At 35.4% G+C, this 27,498-nt stretch overlaps 4 protein-coding genes across 4 annotated transcripts; 1 reads left to right on the top strand and 3 right to left on the bottom strand.

Moving 5' to 3' along the window:
* Positions 1-1,788: 1,788 nt before the first annotated feature.
* TRIADDRAFT_59526 (uncharacterized protein) lies at positions 1,789-2,436 on the top strand (the record flags this gene model as incomplete). The annotated part of the gene is made up of 1 exon (XM_002115586.1): positions 1,789-2,436. One exon carries the CDS (start codon positions 1,789-1,791, stop codon positions 2,434-2,436), a length of 648 nt encoding a protein of 215 aa, XP_002115622.1.
* A 2,159-nt stretch (positions 2,437-4,595) lies between these two features.
* TRIADDRAFT_64191 (uncharacterized protein) lies at positions 4,596-7,499 on the bottom strand (the record flags this gene model as incomplete). The annotated part of the gene is made up of 8 exons (XM_002115475.1): positions 4,596-4,778; positions 5,116-5,629; positions 5,811-5,951; positions 6,075-6,221; positions 6,323-6,609; positions 6,713-6,860; positions 6,987-7,178; positions 7,374-7,499. The coding sequence occupies 8 exons, from the start codon at positions 7,497-7,499 to the stop codon at positions 4,597-4,599; spliced, it is 1,737 nt and encodes a 578-aa protein (XP_002115511.1). The 3' UTR covers position 4,596.
* Positions 7,500-15,145: 7,646 nt separating this feature from the next.
* Positions 15,146-18,556, bottom strand: TRIADDRAFT_64190 (uncharacterized protein; the record flags this gene model as incomplete). Its single annotated transcript, XM_002115474.1, has 8 exons — positions 15,146-15,417; positions 15,552-15,697; positions 15,815-15,927; positions 16,081-16,213; positions 16,302-16,478; positions 16,625-16,905; positions 18,406-18,462; positions 18,544-18,556. The coding sequence occupies 8 exons, from the start codon at positions 18,554-18,556 to the stop codon at positions 15,399-15,401; spliced, it is 939 nt and encodes a 312-aa protein (XP_002115510.1). The 3' UTR covers positions 15,146-15,398.
* Positions 18,557-22,569: 4,013 nt separating this feature from the next.
* Positions 22,570-25,264, bottom strand: TRIADDRAFT_59523 (uncharacterized protein; the record flags this gene model as incomplete). The annotated part of the gene is made up of 9 exons (XM_002115473.1): positions 22,570-22,835; positions 23,209-23,292; positions 23,467-23,530; positions 23,837-23,939; positions 24,203-24,246; positions 24,425-24,465; positions 24,581-24,785; positions 24,989-25,069; positions 25,193-25,264. The coding sequence occupies 9 exons, from the start codon at positions 25,262-25,264 to the stop codon at positions 22,570-22,572; spliced, it is 960 nt and encodes a 319-aa protein (XP_002115509.1).
* Between the last annotated feature and the right edge of the window lie 2,234 nt (positions 25,265-27,498).

The following is a 27,498-nucleotide window of genomic DNA, read 5'->3' as shown; positions in this document are numbered from 1 at the left end:
AAGAACATCGACGATCTTATACAACTCTTTCCAAGCAAAACTTAGCAACAGATCATAAGATTCGACGTAAATAGTAATATTACTTCATTTGGAAAAAAAATCAGTCAGTTTGATTAAAATCAATCGAATCTCCATACTAAAATACGGACATAACGAGGTGCGTTTGGCACAATATTTGAATGAGATTAAGCCGAAAGTGATCAGTCCAGGTCTTCTTTTCGTAGTCCATGACACTAGCGTGTTGGAAGGGTGTGGTGAAATTCTATGTGCATGATTTCATCACTGGATAAAACGACAATAAAAAGCGTACAAAATCGTAGCCAAATGAGAAGGGAAATAGTAAAATGGACTACGTATGAGTAGACAGGATGGATGCCACTTGTCACAACAGATTGGCCAGCCTTTCTAACTGAGAGCCTTTTCTCATTTTTGGAGTACGATAGTTGATATTACAGGATCTCCATTCCAATACTAATACAGCCACCAGCTATTCCAGTTTACTGTACGTACATTACTGAACTGCAGATATTGATTACTGTATATATATATATACACACTAGTAAGTACAGCCTGAACAAATTCCCCGTGCCACCGTCATTACTATACTATATTAATAAATTTAATTCAATCCGATATTCAATAATAAATAAAATATAATCGCCCATTAAAGTAATTCACAGAGAGAGCTGGAAGTCCATGCCAGTGTTGACAGTGAATTGCGACAGTGGCACTAAGGTGCATGCGTAAACATGGTGTTTCGGTGTGAGTCAGTTTTGGTATGGATGTACGCGAAGGTAGACTGATCACCCTTGGACGGACAGACATTTTCGGCTTCATTTCGTCCCAATATTGTTCAAACACTTCATTATGACAGTACTTTAGTATACAGACGATCGATTTTAAATCGACTGATTTTTTCCTAAATTAATAGTAAGTAATATTACGTTCAATCTTACCGTCCGTTACTAAATTCTGCTTGGAAATAGAAATGGTTATATAAGGTCATAGATGTTATTTAAATTTGTACCAATGATTTCGAAAACAGACACAGAAGGTCCATTCTAAGTCAACTGCTACGTAGCCATTTTTCGACGTTTACGGCCTTATTGAAGTTAAAAAGTCCGTCTCTCTGGTTATCCGCGCGGAACAATCTTGATTACAGTATTTTCTGCTCGTACAGTACATAGTGTACTGTACTGTACTGTACTGTACAGTATATTGTACTGTATTGTACTGTACTGTATAAAGACCACGATTACAGGGGCGTGGCGAGCCCTCGAAAATGGTTGAAAGATGTTCAGCTGTAATGTGGCCTTAAATTCTATCTTTAAATTGTGAAGAAATGGACTTTCAATTAGGCTCCAATTCCATGCAGACAGATCAATACAACCTCGAGCAATTGGCTCGTGACATTTTGATTACTTTTTATGGCAGTATTGGATAATTGTATTTCTTTCAAGTTTCGAATACAAACTATCAGTCGCTGTTGCATGTTCGGTCGCTCCATCTATTTTACAATTCACGTTGTAATACCGCTTGATGTACAGTACATTGTACAGTAGTGTACAGTACTGTAGATACAGCTAGAGATTCTGCAGGGAATTCTCCACACTGCAGTAAAACATTTTTACGTGATTCTGGGTTGCCTTGTGTGTGTGTTCTCTTATTATCGAAATGGCTTAATTATATAACCGGTGGCACTGGGATTATTCATCACTGAACGTGATCTTGTTCTTATAGTACTCCATATTCAAAGATTGATGCCAAAAAGCTTGAGTGCGTTCAGAAATGGCAACGAACAGCAGTCAACAAAAGCTGGATACGAGCGAAATCATCTCCGACATCTTGTGTGAATTTTTAGAAGTTGCAATCCATACAATTTTATATATGCGTGATATCTATCCTGCTGTCATTTTCGATAAACGAAAAAAATACAATGTACCAGTTCAAATGTCTTGCCATCCTCAGGTCAACGAATACATTTTATCTGTTTTGCACAGTATTAAGCCATTGTTGAAATCGGATTCTATCCGCTGCCTTGCCTTAGTCATTTTAGATAAGTCCAAACGACCAATAGAACGATTTGTATTTGAACTGCAACCTCAAATGGCGTCCAATTTGAAAGATGATGCTTTATTGACACGTTTAGAAAGTGGATTAAGAGCTTTCTTATTAAAACTGAACGTCTGTGATGCGGTCTTAAGCACTAACCCCGCTGATTGTTCCTTTGCAATTATTGTTTACACCAAAGAATCCGATGCTCGAAAATTAGAGCCTCGCCAAACGAGTGACCAAGATTTTCCCTGGATTGTTGCTGATGAAAGTGAAGTCCAGATTAAGGGTGGCTGCATCCTACCTTTGAAATCTTATACCTCTGATTACTTAAAGATGCAGTTATACGTCGAGGAATGCACAAACAAGTTGGAACAGCAATAAAGTTTATTTTACGTTGGAATTCAGTGGTGCTTATCATGTCCAAGTCGCAAAATCATTACAGTACTATACAATAGATTTATCTACATCAATAGATGATTATCGATTATGCGAAGTTCTACAATACAATATAAAGAAACGGATCTATTAGTGTAATTATGAAACTGCACTGTATATGCGATTGAGAAGGTAGCAGCATTGTATTACAACGGTTATAAAGCTAGAGAAAATTAATTTCGATATTGGCTTAATCCACTAGTGAACTAATTTATTGCTGTAAAAGAATTAATAATATCGCTTAACTAAACAGTATTATATTTATCTTGACTTATGCCTAATTGGCATGATTACAACTTATATATTCTTGTACAGTACAAAAAAATGATTTACTCCGCAAAATGTTAAACCGTATATCCGAACACATAAAATGTCGCTGTAATGGAAAAAATGTTTGTCCATCTTCATTTTAAATTAAATTATCGATAGTCTTTCAAGTACTTACAATCAATACACTTCGTAGTTAAAGACTTCAAGCAATTTCGCTACAACTATCCAAACCTTCTATGAATTCGTAATTACCTACAAATACAGTGGAAATCTACCTGCAATATGAATCATGTTAATAAATTTATGAATTGACAGTAACAAATCTGTTATAGTTGGAACTATTATTAATTAGAAACCCTAACCTGATAATTCATATAAAAAATTAGTTCCTTACAACACACACGTATAAGTTACTGAATGGATATACAGTCCGTACGGGTATATCATACAAGTATTTACTACTCAAATATTACTTAATGTGATGTTCTTGATGTATATATAAGAAACAGGTACTCTTGAAAGCATTTAAGCATCACCCGCTAGTCTTGAAAACAAGTAAAAAGTCTTCCCTTGATCAGTACAGTAGCTATTTTGTGATGCATTCCAAGATTTTATACACGTACGTCAAATACTGTATTTCTGCTACAATTTGACGATGTTTACCGTATTCTACTTCCAAGAGAACAAATCATTATTGGAACAAGCCAATATTATTAGTAGAGTTGTCTATGAGTCGACCAAAAACGCTCAAACACCACAAAATACTCTCTTAAGCACTCGAGTGAAAAATGATATTCAACATTTTATTAATAATCGCAGCAATAGAAACTACGGTACATAACGCGTATATCCAAAAAAGTAAAAAATATTCTTTCACAATTCTCGTAAATTGTACTGCATTGTGTGTCGTAGTTTATCAATACCTCAAGAGTAAATACGTTGAAAATTCATCAAAACAGTCACGATGTATGTACAAAAAATGCAAAAATTATGTGCTCCTCCATTGTTACGTACAGTCACAGAATAATATTCTTAAAAAAACCTGTGAAATATTTGTTATACACTCAATATTTCATCAATCCGATGTAGTACACAAAGTAACAAGGTAATAAATACAAATTTAAAACATTCGGCCAAGCAATATAAAACTGATGTCTCTCAATCCTATAAATTAAAAGTAGGGTGGCTAAAACCACTTCGAAGTTATAAAAGTATCCTTTATTACAATTTAGACGTTATATATTTTTAAGCAAATAGTAGAACCTTGTTTCACAAGCAAAAAGTCTTTGAATTTGATCTTTCAGAATAATAAAACAAAATAATCGGGAAGTATTTACTACATACATATTATAACAGGAAATAAATGCAACTGCCAAAATACCGACTTAATATCGTTCATCTATTGTAATGTATAACATGACCACCACAATCATAGCGCAGTGCATATCATATATCATTGCGCTATACAGGAATTATCATCATGCTAAAATATGCAATTAATAAACAAAAAAAAGTCCCATTTACACAATCTTTGAATGAATAACATACACCCAAATAATTTAAAAGATAAAATCGTACAGTAGTAAAACAATTTAATATATTTTTTTCTTCCATAACAGTCGCACATGACGGAAAATATTGGCATGAATTAAGAAATTCTCTACTGAAACGACTTCATCGATGATCTATGTATAGGTTCTAGAATAGATAACTTGCATGACCATTGGCCAATATACAAAATAATATCTACTTTCGCGATATTTTATATCCAAGTAGGATCCAACATTTAGTGTCTAAAGTAAAAGCCACATAAGCCATCAATGGAAAAGTGCATAATCACGACGGGATCTGTTGGATACATCTACCAGGCAATTTCGATCCATCCGATGAAGAAGTTCTCCGAACAACATTCTTAGAAGGCTGTCCTCTTACGATGGAATTACTGGAACTACTCGTACTATCAGACTGATGACCAATATCATGAGGTGCATTACCTGTAGAATTAGTGTACCTAATGCCTGCAAAAAATGAAAATACAATGTTACCGTACGCATTACAATGTTAATAAAAATTTTGAAAAACTAATAAATCTTTATTAATTAGCTGTAAAACTTCAGAGTAAATTACCACTTGTAAACTTAGACCGATAATTGCGTTCGTTTATTTCTGAAGAAAAAGGATTATAACTGGCTATTCGATTATAGCTATTGTTTGAACTTTTACTCGATTTAGTATTGTTATAACCATTGAAATAGTTATTGCCATAAATTGAAGGAATATAGCGTTTAGTACCTAAATTCGAAGAATAATTATCTTGGGAATAGTTACTTGAAGAATTCGGCGCCGATTGCTTACTGAATTGTGTCTTTACTAGCGTCTGATCGGCATCATTAGAATAGCTTTGATAATTAGAATAAAAACTTGACGTTTGATGCGATTTTTGTTGTTGTTGCTGTTGTACATCTATTGAATGATGCCATGAATATGATCCATCACTACTACCACCGCTACTTGGTCCAGTGTAGCCAGAAGATGACTGATTTGACATTTGATCATATTCCTTGCTTACTTCTCCATTATGCAAATTTGATAATTTATGCTTTTGTAATTCCTCAGCAACATCGTGGTCTATCGCTACGTCAGCAGTACTTGTTCCAACATCTGCAGTTCTCTTAAAGAATGAATGTTGCTGAGCTTGATGGGGAGGAATTCTATTTCTGGGATTGTAATCTAGCATCCGCTGGATTAGATCTTTAAACTTTAAGTAATCATTCACTGTATGGCCAGCCTCATTTAGTCGACGTCCTCCAGGACCTCCAGTATTAACACCAAGAATGTCTGCCAATTTAACCGATCCTGGAGCACGATACTATTGACAAAAAAGTGCAGAAAACGTTTAGTAAACGTGCATGAAAGTAAATGCTATATAATGTGTACGTCCAATTAAACTATCATCATCAAGAAAATCCTATAGCTTTTATCTTAGTAAATGAGTTTATTGGTTTATAATGTCAGTACAGTATTACAAATTTAAAACATTTTTAATTTACCTTCCTAGAATCCTTCGACTTTTTAGGGACGTAAGTTCCATCAGGTAACTTATCGAAATATCTCGTAGTTTTAGATGCTCGATCCAACAAAGATACCGGCGGCATCCCGAGAACTTCAACTATTTTCATAATCTGATCAAACTAATTCAGCAAATAGATAGTTAATACTAAGTTATATTTGATACTACCGTGCGTCAACAGAAATGAATAGAATCTGTTTATATCAAATACGAGACAGATGAATGACATGGAGCTAATACTTACTTCATTAGCACCATTAAATAAAGGTTTACCAGTGTGCATTTCTACTAATATACAACCAAGGCTCCAAACATCTATTGCAAGATCATACGGAATCCCAAGTAAAACTTCCGGTGATCGATAAAATCTACTCTGAATATATTGATATATCTATAGAAAGTATAGGCATATTAGAGTAATCACCAGATATCATTGCATTATTAATATATGAAATCATTCAAAAAATAGCCAAGTAATGATAAAATACGTACGCGTTCTCCTAATCGGCACGAACTACCAAAATCAACTATCTTTATAGCACTAAGCTTAGAGTTAACCAATAGAATATTCTCAGGTTTCAGATCACAGTGAATTATACTTATTTCGCTGCTGGATAAGAAACACAAAGCTCTGCATAATTGCTGAGCGAATTTTCGTACTAAACTGATAGAAACTCCATGAAAATTCGTGTTTCGAAGTAACTCATAAAGGTTATGAGATAGCAATTCAAATACCAAGCATAAATGACTGCGATAATTGAAGTGGCGTAGTAATCGGACTATCATTGAAAAGGAAAATATAAGATAGGCTGTTAATGCATAGAAGAGTATACCCGGAACTAGTACCTCATTTATGTGAAATAGCCATTAAAATATTCTTACCAATATGAAAATTATCATGCCCTCCGGCGTTATTCATTGACTCTAGTAAACGAACTTCAATCTGAGCCTGATTATAAAACGGCTTTTTGTTCTTGATAATTTTAATAGCAACGTAATCCTTAAGTTGTCGATCGTAAGCTTTAACAACCTACAATCAATTACAAAAAATAACTTCATATCAATCTACCCTGCATACAGTTATTTGCCATACCCTAGGTATACAATCAATTTAAACAGTAAAATTTTAATCAAGTCTAAGATAAACTTTACTTACCACGCCAAATGATCCCTTCCCTATGAGAGAATGAATATCATACCGCTCCATCCAAACTTCATTATTTCGAACGATATAATCATTGTTTTCGTCATCGTAACCATCGTTAACTAACTTTCGTTCTTTTTTATGACTACTGCCACCTTCATTTTGTGCTGCTTGAGCTCTTCTTTTCTTGGTGGCATAATATACCTGTTAAAGTATTGTAAGACAACAATATACCGTTTTAAGATATTGATTTATTACAAAAGCAAACAAATCTGGGTTGAATAATAAAGTCTATGGCACGGTTATCATCGTCTACCAATATCTAAACCTCTTAGGGTTGTACAATTGTTATTTACGTCAAGTTGATAACATCACATCGAATTTGAGAACAGAAGTTACCTCATTAATGTACTTGTAAGTCTTAATTAAGTCTACGCTTAATTTTCGTAAAGGTCCATCGGAAGGATTACGTATGGATTGCGGCACAGTTTGTTCGTCCGCATCTTTCGATAGCGGCGCCGCCATACTTCGACGTTTTAGCTGATTCGTTGCTTTCACTTTGCTGGTGCTCTTAAGCAGAGCAAATAAAATACTTTTCAAATCCTTTACACCGTATCCAATTGATAGTCTCTAGACTTTCTTTTATCCCCTAGAAAACAATTGAATACAAATAGCAATGTAAGAGAATATTACATAAAACTATGGAGGGTAATTTCTTTCAATGATATTCAAAATTTTGAGATTATACCATACAAGATCTTATTAATCCTAATAGTTTTATTCATCGTAAATATTCATCCAATTTAATGTGGTAATATATCTGTGATTAAAAATACGGCCCCCGCTAAGATTATTAAATAATTTATGAAACCAGCCGACAGAAATGATTCCTTTAACCAACAAATTATCCATGCGGTAGTCATAAAATGATCATTTTTGCCCCCCCCCCAAAAAATACCTTTTCAAAACAATTTCAACCGCGTTATTGTTTGCATTATCACCCTCTTCTATCAGTTATAAAAATTAGTAATTCAGATTGTTTAGGATATGGTAGCCCGCTAATAATTAATAAAAAAAAGGTGTCAAATCGAAGTCTATCATTACAATCGATATATAGAGCAATAACTAAATTAAAAGCAAGTGCTGGTGCCTACAATACCATTTCATTAAAAGTTGGACAATCCCTAAAACTTTCATGATATCTTGATTATACGAATAAGTTCAGGTAATCAAATCACGTTAACATTCTGTTGAGCAATAATTATACACTACATACTAGAATATTTGGGATCATAAAAGGTAAAAGGGAAAATGTACAGATTACGCCGGCTCCACGACTTTCATCGTGAATCAATAAAATAGATTTGATAAGAAGAACACTCCAAAGTATCTTTTTCTATCCGCTTTTAGATGCAATTTTAGCCCTTCCATAAAACTCATTGTCTCGTTAAAATCAATAAAGTCCAATCTGTCTGGAAGGGCTGCTTGATCTTGTTGTATATTTAATATTTAGAAAAGTATCTGCTCATGTAATTGATTGATTATAAAAGTAAGGCACCAAAGTCATTGAAAAATCAATGAGCCTAATCACTTTGATATCACCGAGTTGGTGATTACCGTAGGATAACAATTGCTGGTATTGCAAAATCTATAAATCCAAAGTTGATATCAAATTTCGGAAATTCAGCTGGAATGCGAAGAAAAATTTTAACGAGAAAATTGATGCAATGTAATCTCCAATAATTCGATCAAACATTTATAGAAAAATCTCTAGAGAAAACAAAAGCTTGACTTGATCTTGTAAGATTATGACTGTAGCCTAAACATTACATCGAAATCAAAATACACTTAATCGATGGAAGATTTAGCTTTACATCAATCCATTCATCAACAGACACAAATATGCTGATAGCTTAAAATAATGATCATTTTCTGTACAGTGTGTGCGTCGTGACTCAAAATGTTTCTCTCGGACTATCAAACTACCTATTTAGGGAATGAACCTGGAGATGATAACTACTGTACTTGAATACCAAGCCTCATACTGAAACAACAACGACAGTCTTTCATAGTTATGAATAATATAATTAATTGCAATTCGTACAAGTAAGCGTAGAATATCCACGCCAATATTACACACAGTAGTACAAAAAAATTGTAGAAAACTGCAATTAGAGCCAGAAAAACTGTACAGAGCGAAAATTTGCTAGTTCATCAAATACAAAGCCAATATCATTCTGTATGTAATTAATTTCTAAGCTTGATTCTTCTATATGGTGTTGGAGTTTAAATCGGTAGTACCTAATGGAATGCCTGCTATCGAAGGGAAATGAAAATACTATTGGATAACTAACTAATCAACGGAATCCATAAAAAGTTAAGCTAAGCACTACAATGAGCTGGTAATATTTCTTTAACAGTTAATAAATGACTTTTACAAAGTATAATACAGTAGCTTACACGCTGAGGGAAGTATACTATTTGACTGTAGCCGATCCGATCTGAGAAATCCAATTTCAAAATAACGAAATCACTTGGCAATAATTGCTTTAAAAAATTATTATTGATACTTTTGGTTTTAACTTAAGAGTGTACTAGCGGTACAAAAGAATTTCATACCTTTTAACGAATACGATGCCGGTTTAATTTAGCACTAACTTACTGTAGAGAGAGCTGAATTCGTCTTAATAGGTTAATTAATCGGAGAAAAGGCCTTAACAAGTAACTGTCAGGATTACGTAAAGCATAGGGCACAGTTTTTTTTACTTTTGCTAACGACGTATATGAAATTTGGCAAAGTACTAGCATATATCGACCAAGTTTCTTTTTTTTTAGAACAGTCAATGTAGGGTTGAAACAATATATAGGTACTGCATCGGCTGAAGGGTATTCTTTCTTTTTTTATGGACATTAGCTACTCCAATTGAAGACAAGGTAAATTATATAGGTGAATAGTTCATTCTAATGTTATTGGTAGTCTATAAGGTAATGTTAAAGCCATTGTGCTAGCTTGCATTAGCCACACAACGTCTTTGGAAAATGTCCAATTTTCACCCATGCTATTGCTTTTCCTTGTGCAAAATGTAGCCCAAACTACTTGGTGATGTTCAAAATAGTCGAAAAAAGTCAGAAAAGAACTCCTGTGCACCCTACTATGCCACGACCAAGATATAAATTACAATTCATTAATGACAATGGTCATTGACGAAGGGAGAGGAAAAAGAAAAAAAAGCAAGATGTCGACGAAAATCACAAGGCCTTTTTCATGGAGGCACCACATTGATTAGCGTCATGGAATCATGCCATCAGCAGTGAAATCTTTATCGCTATCAGTGATGAAAATGACTATTTATACAGTATTACCTTAACAAGGGGTGAAAAAGCCCTTGTAATCAATAGCCAAAATTAGTTATTAAAATGAGCAGGCACTTACGAAAAGAAGAAAAAAGAAATGGTGGAGATGGTTGAGAGAAGAGGAAAAACTTGGTATTGATTGACACTCATTAATTATCCAAATTCAAGCGCTTCCTTGAATACTGAAACTAAGACTACCAGTGTGAATAGAGTAGAGTGGAAAAAGTAAACTAATCCATCGCCATTCTTTCTTTCTTGCCTATCAATTATGATGATTGATGGATAGTGCAATTGCAATTTGTGAATCTTTTCCAACCATTGGCAAGATTGATTTCACTGAGAAAAATTCACTGGGAGATGAAAATGGACAAGAAAGCAAAACGATCGAGAATATGGTAGAGAACTGGCTTGACCTGTACGGAGTGACCCATCGACTGACTCCATACTGTGTCATCTATTTCGGGTCGACACTAGCGCATGCGGGAGACGCCATGTTGGATTGTCATCCAGTAGCAAGCGTCACGCTGTAGCGTCGATGTTGTCATTGTTATCAGCGTAAACGGTCTAAGTACAGTACGGGTGGAGACGCATTGCGACATAGTACAGAGATTAATATGGCAGCGCAAGGTAGCAAAAGGTCGATTGGACTTGAATGGGAAACTGCATGCAGAGACGATGGATTGAATCATGATGGAAATTAGAAATGGAATGTATTCAAGTCAAGGAAAAGAGACCCATTCAACTATTCATTACTCATGCATGTATCGGAATGAATTTACTAACTGGTGTCAAAATAATATCAAGGTAGTGAAGAGTGTGATGAAGGAGACGGAAATGAAAAAGTAGCAACAATTTCATGGATAACATCGCCTACAGCATTGCATCATTTGGACATTCCACTTTCATTTACCTTCAACTGGTCAATGATTGCTAGCAGATTCTGTAATTTTAGCTAACCAACAACCAATAATATTACTTGATGATTGAAAATGGATAGCATAGTCATTGATTCATTGCAATATGAGAAGGGATAGAACCAAAATAGTGCTGGTAAAATGGAGAAAAATAATAAACCCGCGCAGATTTCGAAAATCAACGGAAGCACATGAGCAACGCGCCAAATGGTAACCAAGCCCCAAAAAATAGAAATTCAAATGATACCAATACGTGCACGTCTCCGACCACCAGTAGAAATGCAATCACTGTAAAGCCTTTTCGATCATCAATCCACGTAGGCAAGATAGTGATCAAAGTGTGACCAGAAATCAGTCGATCCGGCGTCCAACCATTGAATGGGGGGGGAATCAATCGTAATGCTAGAATGATTTTTTTTTTCGCTTTTGTTGTCTCACCACAACAAATGGAATTTTTGAAAGCAGACGTTTTTAGATGTGATGATCGGTAGTGAATGGTGCTTGCACTTGCAATACTGTTGAATAGACGCGCTCCACACTGCAATCCAGTGTGGCTCGGTCGCCCTCATTCAACTCATGCATTATTATCATTGTAGTTGACTTTGGGTACCCGACTACCGGGTGAGAGGGGTAGAATTTTCAGTCAGTATTCCCTGGTACCGTACCGTACTGGACAAAGTCAGCTCGGTACAATACCGTGCTTGTGTCCAGGACTTTACAGTACTGTACATTGTACAGTACAGTACAATAGGGTGACGTACTGTAGCTTACCAAGTCAATGTGGTACAATACTGTGCTAGTGTGCAGGACTTTACAGTACTGTAGACTGTACAGTACAGTGGACAGTATCTACAGTACTGTATGTACAGTACTGTACTGTAGTGCACCAAAGTCAACGCGGTACCTTGCTTGTGTTCCACACTTTACAGTCCATTGTACAGTGTACTGTACTGCATGTACTGTAGAGGGTATACTGTACTGTACTGTACCTTTGCCTACCAGCCGTTGAAGATAAAATCCAAATTGCGCCAAATTTCACTGTGATCAGTTGACATGGTTCTAGAACTGTCATTCAATATTCAAATATTGGACAGCACTGTAAGAACCAGTGTTGCATGCAATACAAGCAACTCTGGTATAAAGTCGCTTTACGGTAAGGTCGTAGCCATCCACTACCGTCGTCTACCACTACTGAATGCGTACGTACTGTGTGCGATGAGTCAGCTAACGCCAGTCACGGATAAGCAAATAAAATACTGTAGATTGATGACGCATCCAACTACACCCCATAACACAAAAAGGGGTGGTGTTCCATGGATGAGTCAGTGGATGAGTCATTTTTTCTAGTGATGATCCAGATCATACTCCACTAATCCACCGATATGTCACATGCTGACGTACAGTAGTAAGATTGTACGCAGGATGATCACTGATTCAGATCATACTACAGTGTACAGTATATTTAAAGTTCATCCACCGATATGTCCAATGCCGACGTAGTGTAGTGCTATAAGCTGCAGCGAATTCACGGTATAAAGCTATTCAAACTCTGACAGGTCTATCAAATGGTAATACTATCCGTTAAATGAGCACATTATCGTAAACCGTCAGCAAAGCGACGGGAGTTTGCACTAGTACTATACTATTCCACCGACATGTCAGATGCTGACTTAGTGCTGTAAGCTGCAGCTTTTTACCTTACAGTAACATTGTACGAACGATCATAGCTGATTCAGATCATACTACTGTATATTAATCCACCGATATGCTAGATGCTGACTTAGTGCTGTAAGCTGCAGCTTTACCTTACAGCAAGATTGTACGAACGATCATAGCTGATTCAGATCATACTATATTAGTCCACCGATATGTCAGATACTGACTTAGTGCTGTAAGCTGCAGCTGCAGCTGCTGCTTTAACTTACAGTAACATTGTACGAACGATCATAGCTGATTCAGATCATACTATACTATTCCACCGATATGTCAGATGCTGACGTAGAGCTGTAAGCTGCAGCTGCAGCCTTACTTTACAGTAACATTGTACGAACGATCATAGCTGATTCAGATCATACTATACTATTCCACCGATATGTCAGATGCTGACTTAGAGCTGTAAGCTGCAGCTGCAGCCTTACTTTACAGTAACATTGTACGAACGATCATAGCTGATTCAGATCATACTATACTATTCCACCGATATGTCAGATGCTGACTTGGTGCTGTAAGCTGCTGCTTTACCTTACAGTATCATTGTACGAACGATCATAATGGATTCAGATCATACTACAGTATACAGTACAGTACTGTATTCCACCGATATGTCAGATGCTGACTTAGTGCTGTAAGCTGCAGCTTTATCTTACTGTACGATTGTAAGAATGATGATGACAACTAGTTCACACCATACTGTACTACCGTATACACTGTACAGTACTGTAAATCAAGCGATACACAACGTCAGATGCTGACTTACTGTACTGTACTGTAGTACTTGCGATACTGTACAGTACAGTACTGTACAGTACAGTGTGTACAGTACGCTGTAGCTTTATCTTACTGTAAGATTGTACGAACGATGATGACATCACCTCCAGACTTTTATCCATGACACAGTACAATTTACGGTGCCTACTGTACATTGTACTGTACTCTACTCTATCGTCTCTAGCACTACAGACTACTAGAGCGGACATTGGACACTGTCTTGTAATCATCCCCTGTCATAACTGTACTGTACTGTATATCGATCGATTCGACGCTTTCGGAAATCTTGGCAAAAGTTGACAAGCAAATCTTAAAATTCGGGTCACTCAAAGTTGGGTAGTTTACAAATACAGTACTGTATGATCATAGATTACATAATTTGAAATACAGCCGCAGCGAAATGGTATAGCTGTGTAAGGATCATACAGTACAATGAGCACATACTACAGTATAGTGTACTGTTGATGCATTGGAGTCCATAAATGATTTATGCCATAAATCCCATCAGCAGTACATCACCTGTAGCATTTCACGCTTAAGGAATCTGAATGGCCTGCAAAGAGTACATTATACGTGCGAGTCTTTTACCCTAACAACCGAGTTATCCATTCATTTAACTCGCCCAAAAATGAATTTTCATTTACCACATCTTAACAAATGAAATATCATCTAGGATTACGAAACCCACAACAGACTAGAACGTCAAGACCTATAAATCCAACAGACATCCAGCTCAATCGTTTATTTCTGTCGTGCGTTGCATGGCCGGTCAGTACCATTCATCAATATCTATGATGGAAATTTCTCCTATAAACTGATCAGGTAAATGATGTAGTTATAGACTCATTTAGACTGAATACCAAATCCTCATTTTCCCTCAGACTGTCATGCTCAACTGCAAAAGCCGTTTAAAAATCGCTCTACTCGTATACGCGTAAATTAGATAACTATCAATCAACTTCGCATGCAGTCTCACTTTCCAAACATTAAAATTCGTACCGTACAGTATAATGCCATTATGATTCACTTCTAATGCGTTCAGTAGCTCAATTTTAAAGTTACGCAAGTCGTGAGATGATACCCAATATCGAGGTAAAATGGCTTGCAACAGCTTATTCTAAGTGCCATTAATCTACTGCGTAATAATATAAATAAGCACATGCATAATACAATAATATATATATATATATATATATATATGTCCTTTAAGCCTAGATGACGGTAATCGCTTAATGAATCAATCGTCGACCATTAGGCTGCTATGAATATTTTCATAAGCTACCTGATGATTCTAGACATAGATGCAAATAGACATAACTTCATTGATTTAATTTTAAGTACTTTACTTAGAATCTGCAATAAAACAATAAAAATTACCTTGATCGGTTCGTTTATCAGTGTTCTTTATTTAGCACAGTAGTATTTTATTATACATCATGAAAAGTACTTTGGCGTATAAAAAAGTAGCAGCTTGCATATAAGTATACAACAACCGAAGATATGTCTGGATGCTATGATGTACAGCAGCTGCTAACAATTAATCAAGTCACTTAAGTATTGAAACCAGCGGCAAACCTTACTAACGCCAACGGATGCCATTGATTGTCGGTGGGTGACATACTACGTATACTCCGGGAACGTCAATGTCACAAAACATTTATCTTAAGGGTTATTTTTTAGGAGGTGATCTATATCAAAAGATCAATCATTACGTTAGTAACACGCTACATATGTACAATTTCATACCGTAACATTATCCTTCTCTTAATCAAGCAATAACTATTATATTGTAAGTAATTGTAATAAGCCAGCTCTAACTAACCTATAAACACCAACTACTACAGCATGATCTCTTTCGTACGGCTCTAAAGTAATTTGTTCCTGTGGTTTCATCTTTTCTGTTTGCATTTTCTTAACCTCGCCAGCAAATACAGCAGCTGGTTCCGCGGTAGAATCAATACAGTTTGCCTAAAGAGGATTACATGTATAGGTTTAATTTCAACAATAAGCAAACTGATCAGATCATCTAGAACTAATAATCAGAATCGCCATAAAAATCGATGTTAATTTTTACATTTAACTTACTTTAATAGATATTACAAAGTGTCCTTCATTTTTCAAGAAATGATGTGCATTTATGGCAACAATTCTTGTCTGATCAGGCTGAGCAACATCAGCAAATATTACATCCACCATTCCTATGTGGTAGCAGCACAAGCAATGATACGTTACTCTATGACAACTATGAAAGTGTAACTGACTACTTCACATGACAAAAAACCGGACCTCGAACAGGAGGATGCATGAACGGAGATAAAAGAGCTTATTGCCTGTGTGTGTGTTCTACTTACCAACGAGCATACGATACTTATGAGGATGCCTTGCATCTTCTATAATTGGAATAATATTTGTTCTCTTTTTGGCAACATTAATTAAATCACGACCCGATCGATGAGAAAATTCAACAGCATACACTAAGCCATTCTACAAATTATGAATATTTTCCTTCATTAATTTCATTGAAATCCACGAATAGAAGCAAGTCATGATAGTTAGTAAAAAGCAAACGTACAGGTCCAACTATATCAGATACATGAGAAACGGTCGTTCCGGATGCAGCACCCAGGTATAAAACTTTCGCTCCAGGTTTAATGTGAATCTTATCAATTCCACCCAAAATTGCTGCAGCTAGTTTCGATCTAAAAGGATTCCAAACTCTATATTCGATTTTGGTTTGTTCTTCTCCTGACTACATCAGTCAAACCAAATGTAAAGTGGGAATAATTACAATGAGTAAGATAGCACGACTTAGTTTCTCTTTCATAATGGTGTATGACCACTTAGCATTTTAGACAGCATCAAACAAGTAATAGTTCACAATCTGCTTCACATTACCGGTGTATCTTCAACAGTCATACGTTTTTCGCCATAAACCGATTCTCCAGGAACTAAATTTTTCGTAACTAATACGTCCTCCTTACTACGAGCTATAAAGACACCTTCGTGACGATGGGGTTCTATCATCACTTTTCTGGGACCTCTATTCATTCCGCCACCACCACCTCGCATGCCGCCACGGCCACCTCTGCCGCCGCCGCGACCGCCACCGCGACCGCCACCTCGACTGCCACCACGACCACCGCGAAAGCTGCCTCCACCTCGGGGGCCACCGCGACCTACAGCAGACAACAAAATTGACTACTTAATCCTAATTTGCTCTTTACGAAACTTTGAAGCATAATAGAAATTAATGTGCACATTAACACAGTTCTATATAGATCGCCTATTGATAATCTTAAACCTGCGGTAGGCTATTGGTTGATCATTACGGAAAGGAAAGATTTAAAATTATCAATCTAGACAATGTATGCTCAGGATGCGCAAGTTTCATGTTGATATGTCGTAAAACTGAATTAACGTTTAAGCCGCAAATTAACATCGAAACGCTGCAACAGCACATAGCAAGACCTGATACAGAACATTTCCACACACAAGATAACTATGAAAGGGGAAGGTCTACTTGAATCCTTAAAATCTTTAATTTTAAGATTTAAGGATTGACCAAGGCACCTTTCAAAAGGAGTATAACTTGCAATCGATGGTAATGCAAGATAGCCAATGGATACTAATACACGTATATCAATAAGCACCCATCGGCATATACACCTTAAGCAGTAATATCAATATCCGTAAATTTATAGGATAACACCTTGAATTATCGGTAAGCAATTACGATCAGCCCATCTACCTCATGGCCAAAAGCACTGTCGACTCAAACACTTAAATTTTATTGCTCAAAAGAATTAAGTTAAGAAAGCCTGTAGTTGATATTCGTACAGTATAATATCATCAAGATGAAGGTTGACGGTATGTATGTATTACTGTAAATTGATTTGTTTGATGTAGCCATACAATTTTAATTGCAATCTTATACTTCATGGTAAGTTAGATCATTTGCTAAGGATGGTGACATCATGGAAATATAGCAGCGTATTTTGGTGAAGTAAAATAAACTACTGAAAGGACGTGATACTAAGCAAAGCCATCATCACGATGTTGAATACAAAGTTAATGAGATCATTTCTGAACATTACTTCATCTGTCGTAATTATACCAACGTAACCATTCGACATAGACGCCTTTCAAAAATGCAAGCGTAAGCGTTGGGAATGTGCTAAGGCAATGGAGGAGTGCCAAGCAGTTGTTGCTTCGGTCAAGTATATCTATCCCTCCAATTTTTATCAATAGTATGAGCATGCTTTCATCGACACATCACTCAACTCGATTCTACACATAGATTGATGTTGATCCTTCGCCATCGTTCAGCAATAACAACAACTAGGAAAAAGTGATGGATCCTTATTGAGGCGAGAATAGAAGGTCATTGTTGACTCTCGGTTTCTGTAGCATAACTGTGTACAATAATGCGAAAATCATCGCCTCAATTACATCGGTGAATCTTAAATGCAGGTAAGCAAAGAAATTCAAGTTGCACACCCAGAACTTGAAAGCGAGCGATTGATAGTAGTACGTGACATAACAAGATTCAAGTGGCCTCTCCTCAGCATGATCTATCCATTTTCCACTACGCCGTAACTCAATGCTACGATATTACCCTCACTACTACGTTGGTTTTCTACACTGTAGAATAATTCATAATTAATTATTCAACTTACCACCGCGGCCACCACCACCGCCGCGACCACCTCCACCTCCACGTTGGAATCCAAAACCTAATCAAGCAACATGATTGCGTCAACGTAGATCGACCTTGCTAACAGAATAGCTCAAACTTCACCTCTATCAATTCATACCTGGTCTACCCATATTCCTTCCTTACTTTATTATTAACTTAACCAAATGGCAGATTTTCAGAAAAAAAATAGCACGGCCAACAAATGAAATCCGATAGTTTCAGCGTGGCCTAACAGCGATTGTCAATCGTCGATTCTGTACTATGTCTTGCACACAGGCAGCCACTTGGACAACATCAACTGGAAGCACGAGGAGCAGGAATTCCTGCAACTGAAGGCATTGCGCATGCGTAATAGTGTGACTCTCCACTGAGTTGGAAAAGGGTCACAGTTCTGACACCCGGTAGAAAATGAAGCTAAAGCACTGGTACACTTCTTCTCCACCCATAATGTTTCATGAGTGACAACGAGTAGAACAGTTGAAGACTAGATTTACTTGGTACTGACTGGTGATACTGATGTAGTGAGCGCGGACTACTGTACAGTACTGGACATTGCTGTACGGTGTTCGACGTAATCCGAGATACTGTGCATTGGATATGGCAATTTTTGCATCAATTTGTACAAAATTGATCGCAACTGCATGGTTTTAATATGTAAAGATAGCTCTTGATTCTTGGCTAAGAAGTTTGATAACGATTGGTCTTTTTTCAAAGCGTTTTACCCATAGTTTTTTGCTTTTTACTATTCCAATATATCCAAGAAAACGGATCCTATTGTACTGTATTATGACGTAACTACAGTGTACAGTTTACTGTACTGTACCAAGGACTAGCAAAGACGGAAAACGTTTTTCTGTCAAACAAGTCTCTGACTGGACCTACGACTACTGTTCGAGTCTACTGTACGCTAGACCCATATTGTACTGTACGCCTCTACGGTTGTTTATTACTACTTTGCGATTCTAAGATGGCAAAGTGACAGAAATGAGAAATTATTCCTCTGTGCTTTCGTATTTTGACTGGATATTGAATCGAAAATTTAAATAATGCATCATAGGCAATTGAATCAATCAACATGTGAGCATATTAAAAATGGAGTTGTCTAGCGAAATATTGGTATAAAGTACCCTATTTAGACGTTACTGGATGTTCTAGTTTTCTCCAGCTAAAGACAAAATAAACGTAACGTACAGCGATGTGTGCAGTAGAAGATTTTTCCTAGCTACGCGAAAACCATGCATCGCACAGCAAACTTGCGACTTGATGGATGATGTAATGAATTCATGGTACAGCGATGTGTACACTGTACAGTAGTAATACAGTACAGTAGGAGATTTTTGCTAGCTACGCCAAAACCATGCAGCGATACGGCGATATGTACAATAGTAGGACATTACAGCAGCAGATTTTTGCTAGCTACGCCAAAATTATGCAACGCACTGCAAACTTTAGATTTGATGGATAATGTCATTAATTCATAGTACAGTAGTAGTAAATTACAGCAGCAGATTTTTGCTAGCTACGCCAAAACTATGCAACGCACTGCAAACTTTAGATTTGATGGATAATGTCATTAATTCATAGTACAGCGATGTGTACACTGTACAGTAGTAGTACATTACAGCAGCAGATTTTTGCTAGCTACGCCAAGACTATGCAACGCACTGCAAACTTTAGATTTGATGGATAATGTCATTAATTCATAGTACAGCGATGTGTACAGTAGTAGTACATTACAGCAGCAGATTTTTGCTAGCTACGCCAAGACTATGCAACGCACTGCAAACTTTAGATTTGATGGATAATGTCATTAATTCATAGTACAGCGATCTGTACAGTAGTAGTACATTACAGCAGCAGATTTTTGCTAGCTACACGAAAACTATGCAGCGCACTGCAAACTTTAGATTTGATGGATAATGTCATTAATTCATAGTACAGCAGTAGTAAATTACAGCAGCAGATTTTTGCTAGCTACGCCAAAACTATGCAACGCACAGTAAACTATAAACTTGATGGATAATTAATGTCATTAATTCATATGGACCACTCGATGCATCTAGACTAGCTCATGAAAATTTCATTCATGTTAAGGTTAACCATTATCCTGCTAAAGTAGCAGCTATGCTACTTGGGTACCGATAGTAATCAATGTAAAATTTTCTCAGAGATGGCACACACCAGCGAAAAATGCTGCATGTCCATAGGTAGCGTACACAAATGGGGGGTACTGCTCACGCACTGATTTTCAGGTAGCGCACATACAGTAGGTGTCAAGTAGATCTGAGAAAGGTTCAAACCGTTATGATCTATATAGTCAAGCTATTTTGACTGGAAAACACTCGCGATCGATTTGGCACATCTTCCAAAACGACAAGCTATTCAAACGAGTGCAATGGCCCGGTTAGAGGGTCTCTAAAAGGAGGGTGGATGGGGGATAATGTTCCACATAGCTTAAAATACAGAGTTACTATGAAACTTTACAATTTCGGTAAGTACTTGTACTCAACGCTCTGCACACTGCACAGTAGAAATGATGTCCGGCAGCCTTTCTCGACCATCGCGATTTAATGGTATATCATTTATTTTGCCATTTTTTAATTTGACACACATGTAGAAAATATTCAATTTCTACCTCAAATCAACGACTTGAATGGCTGTGTACGTCTCATGTCGCAGCGGTTAGTCCAGTCAAGTGCGTTTAATTTTGATTCGTACTCGGTACGTTTGACAATGGATTATAAGTGCGTACGGGGCTGTCTATTTTGAAGGGGAAAAATTTTTCTGTTGGTAATAGACAGCATTCTACAGGTGCTGTTGGAGAGATTACTTTACAAAAGTCTTCTTTCCTGCAATATTGCAATAATTATTTCATGCATCAAGGTATAAAATGAGTAAGGAAGTTTACAACACGAGGCTCGTATCGACCAAACTTCTTTACCAGTTTCAGTTTTATGTTGATACTAGGCTATGTATCTACTACAAGTAGCAGGACTGATCCACACATCAGATATGCATGGCAAGCAATAACTGACAATATATCTCTCACTTGAAATGCTATTCCATTTCTCCGTATTGGACAGGAAATCTATTTATTGCACCTTCATGAAATCACCTGCACCTTATATTGAAATGAAAATTTCAAGCGAATTTGGACAGTTATCATCTGTAGTAGTCCAGCATGTTGAGCAAAGCTAGTTTGACCCGGAAGTCATTCAACACCGATTATAATCATTCGAAAATAGTATAATCGGTAGTATAAATAACGAAAATGCATATCGACTTCTATCACTTTGCCACTACGTAAACCCTTTCTATTGATATTATCCTCATCCATCAACAAACACACGCGTATCAAATACTGAAATATTACGTAGTAAGCAGGTAACAAAGAAATGACAACAGGCGATAATTCATAGATGCACATAGATGAATTACAAATACATAACTTCATTGCCACTGTGTTCAAGAAAATGGACGAAAAAATATCCATTGGCAGCATAAATAATTGGATGTACCACGTGTACATAAATATTGTTAAAAATTCGTTTTTCGAGTATAGTTTATCTATTCTAAGGATAATATTTGAGTAGAGGATGTATTCTGGAGTTGCATGCTAAATTAGCAATGGCTAATATGAAATTGGTAAGAAACCGCTATCTTTGAAAGACAGTAATAGCTGAAGATGATTTTGATCAAGGAATTGTAACAGTCCCTGATTTGTACCAATATTATCCAACGTTTTGCAATTGTTATGATGGATCAAAATGAACTAGCGGTATAGGAAATAAGTCTAATTTATCACGCGCGCTAATAAACTCTTAGCTAAATGGATTAAATCATCGTGCGATCATCAATGGTAATATTACAATTTCGTATCAATCGATTCAATTAGGCAGACTAGCGCAAGATATAATATACGAGAACAATTCATTAAATGGTAGTGATATATTCTGGCAAGAAAGAAAAGAAAATGCTGTCATCAATAAAATATGTAATCTGATAATGCTGATAGCGGCGCCGTTATTTCTGCTTTTATACGCTTAGCCTACCACTGGATTTTTTTTCATGGCTTGATGATGTCTATTATCTCAAAGCCGATTATTCCTATATTATGAAACCTTTACAATTAAGTAATCTTCACTCATAAGTTAGAATGTTGTGTAACTAATGGCGTAACTTCATTAAATTGATCGGCAGTCGAGATGGTTGATCTTTCCAATAGGTTTTCTGTAGACGAGCTTTCACTGACATCTACTACCACATTCGGTAAATTATTGCTTGCAGAAACTGTTTCGTGACCGACTGAAATCTGATTGCTATCATTAGCATCTATAGAAAGCTTGCAAAGCGGGCAATTGCGCTTTCCTTCTACCAAAAACCAAGGATCGATACATTTGCAATGATAGGCTGCAATGATCGGTCATAAATCAGGTTAGTACAATTAAGTGAAACTAATTTTACAATTTAAGATTACATATAAGGTTGCATTCATCATTTGCTAACGTATTCTTATGTTATAGAGCGATTCAATGTTTAAAAGCAATCGTATCTTCATCGCCACGAACTAATTATCTTTAGCAATTTACCTTTACCTTTACACTTATACACTTTCTGACAAAAATAATTACTAGGAAAATTACAGGCAGCGATAAGTAACCATATACAGTATAAGTTATAGTAAGCATTAAGATAGAAAAATCAAGATTCGAGAAAGGGAAAGTTAGCAAATTGCCATGAATTCTATCCCAGTAATTTATGTTGCAAAACAAGCCAAACTTACCATGTTTACATGGCAATATTCTTATCCTATCTTTCAGCGCAAAGTCATCAATACAAATAGCACACATATCTTGACAATCTAAAGCTAATATAAATACGCATTAATTGTAGATTTTAGTTTTTATTATACGTAAGCAGTTTTTTAACAATTACTTTAAATGTCTTGCAAGTAATCTATATATGATACCCCAAAAATTATCAAACTATGTAATTGAATCGCCAAAATAAATTATAAATTTTCATGCCAATATTAAATTACCTTCTGAATATTTAAAAATTGGAACAGTTTTATCTAAGCGCCTCCGAGCTACTTTATTTTGATACTGTCGATGGCAAAATACATAAGAATACCTAATAATCTAGATGGTTTACAAGAATAGAATTACGAAGAAATCGTATTGAAACAACATCGAAGTAAGATAGATAGGCAGGCACCAGACAATATATATTAAACTCCCTGCTTGCAAGCCAATTTAGTGAATTAGTTAATTTGTAGAAATATTACTTTTCACACAGGTAGTATAAACTGTACATTGTACAATAATAATATACTAGATGCTAGTCTGAAACTGAAATCTTTCCAAAAACTTTTTATGTGCAACGAATTTAATTTATTCCAGGTTACTTACCACGCCTAGTACTATAGCAACACATGTGACAGCCACAGTCCCTAAAGAGGTTACATAATAACTCCAAGGAACAGGTAATGTTGGAGTAATTATAATGGTACTCCTATCGATCAAATGATATCCCAAAGCTAAATTATAAACATCTACCAATTTCATTATTATTTCTTCTTTTGTTAACAATCTATACTGATATTTATTACTATATGGATAAACAATACAACTATGCGTACATAACAGTCCTTAAATATTAGTTTTAAAATTAGTGTAAGTGCCAATATACCACCATTCATTAAGAAATATTTCCTTCTATGATACTTTCAATTCTACCTACTCATTATGATAGCAATAAAATAAAGTAGTTCTTACCTTGAAATGTAATTGAAGGCATCTGATAATTGGGCTCCGGTATCCTATAAAAATGTAAGTACGATGACAATTCTAATCGTCAGTATAATATCACCTGATATAAATGCTATTTTAACTAATGGATTTTAGTACAAAATTGGAGTTTAAGATAAGCTGAATTGTTAACATACTCATAAAAATGATGGTCTCATATTTTTATATGGAAAATTGTTTTTAACTTACCGATCCAACAAATACTGATGGGATTTGAATTTTGTTAACAACTAGATCAGTAGAATAGAAACTACTAAAATCAAGTGTCTTTGAATTATTATTTATATGAGCGCTCTTAAATAAAAATTGATTCTATCAATCTGAGTTATCCTTCGCAAAACTTACATAAAACACCGTTCATTTGGATTAGTTCATTAGAATCTCGATTAAATATTATAGCAGCTCGATATCCAGCTAATTGTGCGTTGTAAACTTTGGGAGAATAGGGACAATTACCCTGTCGTATTAGTGCAAACCAATTCGGACCAGTATATGGAGGGGGTTGAATAGGAGAACAACCATCCCTTGGTATGGCATTTACTATCGTTCCCTGTCAGAAAGGAAGAAAAGAAGAAAATCGCTAAAGTACCAACGGAAAATTATCATGTAGCAACGATACACTTGTTTGATTATCTTTAATGTTATATGCCTACGATGCTATTACAAAAGCAAATCAGCGCTATCTTCTAGTTCTCTCAAGGCCCTACTAAATATCTAAGCATATCTTTCAATCGAACAATAATTTCTCCTCACCGTTAAACCTTGTTTAGGTAGCCGATCGCCAAAATTTGCAGGAATGTCAACGAATGAAAATGTTTTGTTAGCGGTAGTTATCTACAACGATTAAAACCATAAACACATGATTAAAAGATCGATGATATTGATGCTATTACATTATTTCCGATAAATTACATATACTGATAAGTCGGTTATTAGTTATTAACGTCAAGAGCTAACCACAATAACTTCGGCATTGCCATAGCACAGCATTAATACCATAATTAAAGCTATAAACGCTTTCTTTGTCATTTCGATATCGTTATATACGCTCACTTATCCCGAGAAAAGATGGTGCATATAAATAAAAAATTGGATAAAGTCAACACGAAAGTCTTAGACACATTGTCACGAATTTAAAGAATCGCTCTTAAGTATCAGCTTCGTGGATTGATAGAGCTATTAATAGCTAAATCGAATCTTAATAGTGTTAGTATTTCACCACTATTATCGCGTAATAACGGTTAAAACATCAATCATGACAGCTTGCGAGCTATAAACTAGAATCTATCAACATCAAGGCTACTAAAATCGGGGAACTTCAATAATGGCTATTTTTAAGATGACAATAAAATGACGACTAGAATAAAGCTGAAGCTAGTTCTGGTACTAGCGTATAATGAGGTACGATTATTTCATTTTAATTTACCAAAATCAATTGATTCTAGCCTTAATTTTTTATTTGGAAGAAAAGTCTTCAATCCAGGTAAACTAAGCGCAAAATGCTTGACAGCAGGTTGTATAAAAGATATATACTCGTCTTACAGTCTAAAATGTGCAGAATAATGAAGATATTATAACTCTGCGAGCCAACAGGTAATACTGCAATCATTACCGGTATGAGGTTTGGGTGTGAAAAAATGATTATTATAATGGGAATTTTATTTAGACAATCATAGAAATTAATAGATTGTCAATTATACTAGCCATATGTTCTTTTATATTGTCAATATGCCTGCCAATCGGTTAATTTCATCATTATTGTAGGCTATTTTTAAATATTGATACCGCCGGACTGTTGCTACACGGAAACATGCCCTTCTGACAATAGAATGTGCAAATAAGGAATAGTATTACGAAATTGCTCGATCTCAATGATTTTACAATAAAATATTGACAAAATTACGTGAATTTTCATTAATTTTTTGCTATAGCCTCGTTTGAAAATGATAAAAAATTCAAATATAAAATTACACAAGGTACTGAAAGCAATGGTATAATACATTCAGACCTTAGATTATGTACAATATCCATACTTGACTACATCTGAGCAAATTAGCGTTCTATGAAAATACTGTACCATAAGAAGACTACGTGAAAGCAATATTGAAATTTTAATTTATGTATAAGTTATCTGATTGGAATAATATAGTAAGTAATACGCTTAAATACAGTATAACAACGGTTACGGTTAATACAATATACTCAGTACGAAGCAACAGTGCTAATGTAAAGTAAAAAATTCAAGTACCTACAGCACGTCAAGTATAATGAGTGTGGATTCTACTACACTTATTATAAGTAAAGTCTTTTTTTTCTGTTTAGTAATTTCAGCTAATTACAATAGTAATTAAAACACGGTAGCATTAAGAAGTAGAATAGTCTATTATGCTTACAATCTCGTGTCTCGTTAGAGATTTGCTTAATTTTAAGTTAGACGATTGCGAACCTAAGGGATTGTAAAACCCAAGCACTACATTCTGATACGGATTAATTAAAGATGTAAAGTGTGATGCGAGATCGTTTTTAGCCCTGAAGACTTATAAAATTTAATTTACACCGTTTACAGTGATATCTATTAGATACTCTAATTTATCAAAAACCTTAAAGAGCTCAAAAAATAAATTTACAAAACAGTGGCTTAAAACGTAATCATACTATTTATGACGGTTTGAAACTGGCATAATATATGATAGAACGACTATTGCTGATATCACTGAAATATTTCTTAAACTTATTTATTACATTTCTTCATGATTACAATTATATCATTTTAAATCATATTCTTTCAGCATTACTATTAGAATTCTACAAAATTATTGATACTTTCTATTCTATATCATAATTGTTGACCACTGTTTAATTTAAAATTACGTTATTATACTATACTATACATTATGCTCTACAATTCTAGAGGCCCGCATTTATAGCCTTGTTACTGCATCATCATCAAGCTAAGGCTAAAGTTATATTGCATTATAGGAGTAAGCTTCATTTTATAAAATAGTAAATAGCTAATTTTAAAAATTAAGATTTGGAGACTCATATTAGTTTTGCATGGGAATAAAATGATTTGTATTCGACATGGAAAGATTCTATCCTCTCTAATTAATATCTAAATTTAACCTCATGAAGATTTAATTGAAATCTAATTGGCTAAGAAGATTCAGAATTCATTATAAGCAGCTACAGTAATTCATATACAAAATTGTCCTAACTAAAATTTCGATCAAGGGGTTCACCACAATAATCAGCATTAATTAAGA

Source organism: Trichoplax adhaerens, genomic scaffold (genome assembly GCF_000150275.1).
Source record: "Trichoplax adhaerens TRIADscaffold_11 genomic scaffold, whole genome shotgun sequence".
In the NCBI taxonomy this organism is placed as follows: Eukaryota; Metazoa; Placozoa; class Uniplacotomia; order Trichoplacea; family Trichoplacidae; genus Trichoplax; species Trichoplax adhaerens.
This window is presented reverse-complemented; position numbering and strand designations above follow the sequence as displayed.